This window comes from Balaenoptera physalus, assembly GCF_965194825.1.
Source record: "Balaenoptera physalus genome assembly, chromosome: X".
In the NCBI taxonomy this organism is placed as follows: domain Eukaryota; kingdom Metazoa; phylum Chordata; class Mammalia; order Artiodactyla; family Balaenopteridae; genus Balaenoptera; species Balaenoptera physalus.
In genome coordinates, this window is record NC_138903.1 from 65107611 (window position 1) to 65114138 (window position 6528).

Here is a 6528-nt window from a genome sequence, read left to right on the forward strand (position 1 = left end):
CAGGCATATACACAGACAATTACAATACAACCTGATAAGTGCTGTAACACTTATCAGGTTGTATTATAATGGCCGATGTAAAATTTCTTTCCAGGGGGTGCTGCTCCAGGCTGCTGCTGGCTGTAACATCAAGAGAGGGGAGGAACAAATTGTAGAAACCAAAGGTTAAATGCTTTCAGGCTATTTCTAATATCCAGGCTCTCCCTAACTCCTGATCATAAATGGATTTGGGAACTAGACACTGGCATGACGTAAAATGGGACCCCCATCCTTAAGATAGGCACAGACCTCCAGTAAAGGACCTTCCCAATCACTTCCTCTACAACACAAGCTCTGTTGTTGTTGCTTTGTTTCATTGTTTTGTTTCATTTTGCTTATTATACATCTGTCAACCTCCCCACCACACGCATAAGCCTAGTTTAACATCTGCAACTAGCAAAATGCTGAAAACTGGGAGCTTACAACTAACTGAATTAACCCAGTATAACTGGATAACAAAAAGCAGCAAGTAACGGCTCACTTGACACCTCTAAATCCAATAATCCCCCCTTCACTGACAAAATAAAAATTAGAATGTTACTAATATAAAAGAGATAGTATATAGCTCATGGAGTAGGAATAATAATTTAGAAAGGTTTAACTAATAAATATAATTAAACAGATTCTCTGAACCACAAATAACAGACTCAGTTTCAGGAAACCAAAATAAGATACCTTATCCCCTCCCAAAACCTTTGAGAATATATAATCTAAATCACCTCCATATTATAAATAAGAAAAATGAAACACAGAGGTAACACACTCTTCCCACCACCTTCTCAAAATTCAGTGAGAGGTAGTAAGAGACTCCTTGAGGAGAGATTACTAGTGTTAACTGGTCATTTGGTTCAGATCATTTTATACAAAGATAGGATGGAATTTTTGTGTGTCACATACTGTTCTTAATGAGGCCTAGGTTTTTAATGGGTCTTCTGTCTCTGCAACAGCAAATTGAGCTGATGACATCAATAAATTGTTTCTGCTTACACTGAAATCCCTGTCTTGGGACCCAATGTCTCTGAGGCCACTATTTTGTATGCTTAACATACTATTTTCCCCTAAAGTCATTACACTGCTCTTATCTACCCTGTTCCATTCTGCCAATTGTTAGCCCACACGCACAGTGTCTTCTCAGGTGTTGCGGTTTGTTCCTATTACCACTTTACATCTCCAAAGAGTTCCGTGTTATCTACAAATGTGAACATTCCACTATGTCCATATCCTCCCCCAGATCACTCATAAATATTCAAAAGACCATCAGTCCCCGAATGGATGGGGGGAGGGGGACTACTGTTTTGTGTCTTGTCTACTTGGTTGCCATGTCTTATTAAGGACAAAATGTTGCCCTGTCTTCTCCCCACACCCATAACGAGGGAGCCTCACTGCTGTGCAGCAAACAGTGCTTTCCTTTTAGATGAAAAGAAATGGCTATCTATTTAAAGAACAAATAAATGTTATCTCAAAATGGCTACCAAGAATTTGACATGTATTCCATGCAGCAGTTGTCTTTGGAATCACAAACATTTCTTCATACTCAATGGCAACAAACATATACCAGGAGTATATGTGCAACAAATGAGGTTTGTCATTTGCAACAAATGACAAGGGGTAATAGATTCTCACACAGAACACATAATATAGAGCTCTTACAAATAGATAACATTCAGACCCAAGTCGAATAGTTCACAAAAGGAAATAGGAGCTAACAATTAACATTTAAGAGTCCAGCCTCGCCAATAATCAGAGCAATGTACCATAAATCAAAGATACCATTCTTTTACATATAAAGTAAGTAAAAAAAATTTTTATGTACCTAAATGACTGGGTACAAAAATTGACAACGTTTGGAATGCTATTATGGCAGGTCTTTACAATGTTCAAATTTTTTGATGAATAATGCTAATTCTGAACTCTGTTCTATAAAGAAATAACTCAAAATAGATAAACAATAAAAACTAAATGAAAAGACATTACATAATTTAAAATACTGAAAATCTTAAGCTACTTCCATACAACAAAATATCATGAAACCATTCAATGACAATCACAGAAATGTTTAACATGGAAAAATGCACATTATAAACACAAAACACCATATAAAATAGTACAAATATGTGATCACTGTAGAAAAATGCAGAAAGAATGAAAAAAAGTGAACACATTTATTAACACTGCTTATCTCTGGGTGGTGAAATTATGGATCTTTTTCCTCATACTTGATGGTTATCTTCAGATGAAGCTACAATGGGTATTTACCAAATTTCTACATTGAGGGAACTATTCAAACTTAATGGAAGAAAAATCACAAAACACAAGATAGAGTGATTTGATCACAATTTCAAATTTCTACTAACCAAAATTTTAGAAACAAAAATTAAAAGGCAAACAATAACCTGTAGTACATATTTCTAACATTACAGAAATCTGAGTAAGAGCCTTTATTTACAAAACACATTCAAATAGATAACAATAATAAACGCTAAACTAAAAACTCCAACAGATAAATCAGTATAAGACATGAACTAACATCACATGGAAGAAAATAAAACTGCTAAGAAACATATAGAGGAAAACAGAATCCAAACTTACAACCAAAGAAATGCAAAATTAAATACTGTTTTTTTTATCCATTAAAATAATGTTTTTAATAAATACTACTCAATGCTTGTGTGGGTAAAAATTGGTACAACCTTTTCATGAAGAAACTTGGCAATACATATTAAGTGTTAAAAATGTTCATACCCTTTGACACAGTAATTCCCCTTCAATGAATCTATCCCAACCAAATAATAAAAGAAATCCATGTATTCTCTGTCTTTTATTATGAGAAAGAAAAGCAGTACCCTCTCCTTTACTATTGAACCTTGGTATTAACACACCAAAATATTAATAACTGGTAAGGAAAAAATCTCTACTGCGGTAAATGACTGGTTGTCTCAAAGCGTCAGACCAGATCTCAAATCATGCAAAACAAGAAGGGTGTGTCCAGCCTGCCGCAGTCGGCCATTTTAAACCCTCTGCAGAACAAAAAGCACAGAAGACAAGGGTAGGTAAGGATGGCCACCCTATTAGGCTCCAAACCAATTCTTTACTTTCTGTCTTCAACATATGTAACCCTGTACAATGCACTGAGTAAAAATCAGCAAACAGGTCTCCTTTCTTAAACAGCATAGATAAGTTACAAATAAAATTTGAAACCATAAAAGAAGGGTCCTTTAAATTTGCCCCATCATTTTGGTGGATAAATATAATGTTTAAGAGCACAGGATTCCGAAGCCACAGTACCTGGATAAAAATCCAGTCTCAGTCATTCAGACGGATATAAAGCCTTGGATTTACTTTACCTGTGTCCCTGAAATTTCTCATTTGTAAAAGATGAATAACGGTACTGCTATTTCATAAGACTGTCCAGAGTACTAAATTAGTTAAGGCATGTGTAAAAGCATGTAGACCCAGTACTTGGCACACAGTTTAAGCTCCAAAGACGTTTAAGCATAATTATTATTATAGATAGGGAAACAGGCCCAGAGAAGGAAAATGACCGTATGAGATCACAGCTAGGATTACTGAAAAGACCTGTCTCAATTTTGAATCCTGTGCCCTTTCTTCTACATATCTAACTGCTAAATTACTAGTTTTAGCGATTAACAGTAGATCCTTACTGACAGCCCTCTAAGAGCCATGACAGTGCTGCTGCCTAAAAAAAAAAAATAGTCCCCCTAAACGAAACCGTGCTCAAAGTTCTACAGAAAAAAATAATTTAGAAGAAAGGATGTGAACCCAGGTCACCTTCATACCACCATTATCATTTGCCTAAATCCTAGGTTTAAAGCAAAGTGGAACAAGCACTTGGAAACAGCCAAATCCTCACCCCTACAACCTCAAGGGGAGAAAACCAAGGGCTTCTGACCATCAGTAGGTTCTCACAATATTGCAACCGCTGGGTTCTGCTACTCTGATGGAATGAGAGAATGTGTCCAGAGCCAAGGACACCGGCCCACGATCTGCAAGTCCGGCAGAGAGCCCTCCAGAGGCGTACTGCCCGAATGTGGCCTTGTCTCCAAGTGCTCCCGTTTTACGCATTTCCTACACACAGCCTGCTGCCGTAACCTTTTGTAAAGTCATCATCGCCTCCGCATTTTTAAACCCACATTATCTATAGGCCAGAGAGGGGCTAAGATTCTGGGTTATTATCTGGTGGATCTGGCCACAGCCTAAGACAACTCCAACTCAGGCTAACCCCCCTCACCCAGCTAGAAAGGTCGATCTGCTCCTCTGCAGGCCCTCCTAGCCCAAGATGGCCAAGCAAAAAGACAACTTACCTCCCCCCTCGCCATTTTGCAATCTTAATTACACGTACGCTGCGCGCCTCCCCTCCCCGTCATTCCGTTTGAAATACGCATGCGCGCCTCTCCCCTCCTCCCGTTAAAGCCAACCGTCACAAAGTCGTCTCGAGTGCGCATGCGCACCTTCACTCGTCCCTTCCGCGCCTATCAACTACCAGCAACTTTGCTTTCCTAAATACGCATTTGACCCACCCCCCTGCCCCAAGCCTTACGCGTGCTTACCTCCCGCTCTCCCCAATGGAAGCCCCCCCACCCCCCACCACCCCCCCCCACAGACATCAGACCTCAAATACAGTGGACCCTCCGCGGATACGGAGGACTGACTATACTATGCCGTTCTATATAGGAGACTTGGGCATCCGCGGATTTTGGTATCCGCGGGGGTCCTGCAACCAATCCTCCGCGTTTACCAAAGGACGACTGCATACCTGCACGCTACCGCGCCGCGCATCCCCACACTCTCAAATACACGTGCGCACCGCGTCTGTCCTCCCACCTCAGTTTTTTATATAAAAGTGCCTGATGATATCTGGATGTGTTTCTCGCTATAGTTGTGCCCCAGTGCTCAATCAAGGAGAGCCATTACCAGCCTTCCCTAATGGGGGTAGGTGTGATAAACTAGGAAGTGGAATACGGGAAAGACGTCATTGCTTGCAGAGCAGATGCCAGATCTAGATAGAATCCGCCCCGACCCTCAGGGAGGGGCTTAGAGTACCCTCGGATTCCGTAATAAGAGCCACCACCCTGAACAAAGGCAAAGAAAGCTCTCAATCTCCTAGTCCTACAACCCCGACCTTTAAATACACCTTCTACTGCATATGAGGAACTCCAAAAAATTTTAAAGCAAGGAACGTTATGGAAAATGCCGACGCCCAGGTGCCTCAACCCTGATTAATGGAAAGAAGTCTGTATTACTTTCACAATGGGAAGTAAATGCTCAACATCCTTTTGTAGGTCTGAGGCGCGTACTGTCCCCCATTTTTTCCTCTCGTGAACCGGGAGAACACACAAATTAAGGATCCCCCTGGGCCGAGTTCCCTCCGCCGCCCTCCATGTTCTTCCCCTATGTCGTTCCTTTACCTCCTGGCTGCATCGAAGGTCATAGCATGAATTCTTAGCGCCGGCCGTCCCAAGACAGGGTGAAGGGAGAGGCGGCACAGAGTTCGCGGCGCCAGGGTGGCAAGAGCAGGCCAAGGTGGCAGTGGACAGCAGGCAGAGGACCAGCCGTACCTCCAGCCGCAGCTCAGATGCCCAGACAGCGCCGATGCCCAGACAGCGCCGATGCCCAGACAGCGCCGCCTCTCCAGGATCGCCGCAGTGTGCTTCAGGCGCATGCGCTGAGCCCGCCCTCTTCTCCCCACCCCTCCACCCAGCCCCAGCTTTCCCCGAGGCTGACCCTCCGGTGTTCCCCCTCGCCCAGGTCCTTGGCCCATCCTGCTTCCTCAACCTTTCTTCCTCTTGGTTACACCGGTCTTCACCACCATCCTTCCCTCAGCCCATCTTCCTTCGTCAATCCCTCTTCTGTTCTTAGCCCACAATTTCATTGCCAGTCTCCCTGTTGGCTGCCTTTATTCGCTCTGTTATCCTTAGTGGCCTACCCGTGTATTCTTGGCCTTGCCTGGTCTGCAGCCCTATTGGGCCTCTTACTCCTCCCCTTGTGTGTCTGATGTTGCAAATTGTAAAAAATACGGCAAAAAATGCTGTTTAAAAGATATTGTATCCACACAATCTTCTCCAAAGAAGCTCTCAAGCTGAGCCCAACTAGCTAGTGTTGGGCAAACAATGCCTGGTTAGTGATGAACCCACAGAGGAGACCCAGAGGCAGGGGACCAAAAGACCCTATGCACAGAGCAAAAAGGGAAAGGGTGTTCAATCAGTTTGGGGGTAAGAAGGAGTATGCAACACCTTTTTCTTTCTCTTCACAACCCTGGTATTGTCTGAACATTAAAAATACTGTTCAGTGTCCTTTGGTGCTAGATGCAAGGCTTGTTCCTGTCTTCTGTGAGAAATTCACATATTAATTTTAAGAGAAGTGGCATCATTTATTCAACAGGCTCTGAAATAGATTCCTTTTCGGATGTGAGGAGGAGAGAATACAAAATAACATTTTGTTTCTCATTATGATGTTTTACTTTGGTGGCTG

At 42.3% G+C, this 6528-nt stretch overlaps 1 protein-coding gene across 5 annotated transcripts in view; it reads right to left on the reverse strand.

Annotated features, from left to right (window-relative positions):
- Positions 1-5692, reverse strand: part of LOC309653105 (uncharacterized protein) — a 62134-nt gene extending 56442 nt beyond the window's left edge. For 3 of the 5 annotated variants that reach the window (XM_082447479.1, XM_082447478.1, XM_082447477.1), the window contains exon 1: positions 5466-5692. Coding sequence is in view for 1 of the 5 variants with exons in the window: in XM_082447481.1 (XP_082303607.1) it covers positions 4362-4376 (15 nt within the window). In the remaining 4 variants the exon portion in view is untranslated. Of the gene's footprint in view, positions 1-4361; positions 4429-5465 lie in introns of those variants that run through there. The other 2 variants (XM_082447480.1, XM_082447481.1) reach the window with 2 other exon arrangements.
- Positions 5693-6528: the final 836 nt, after the last annotated feature.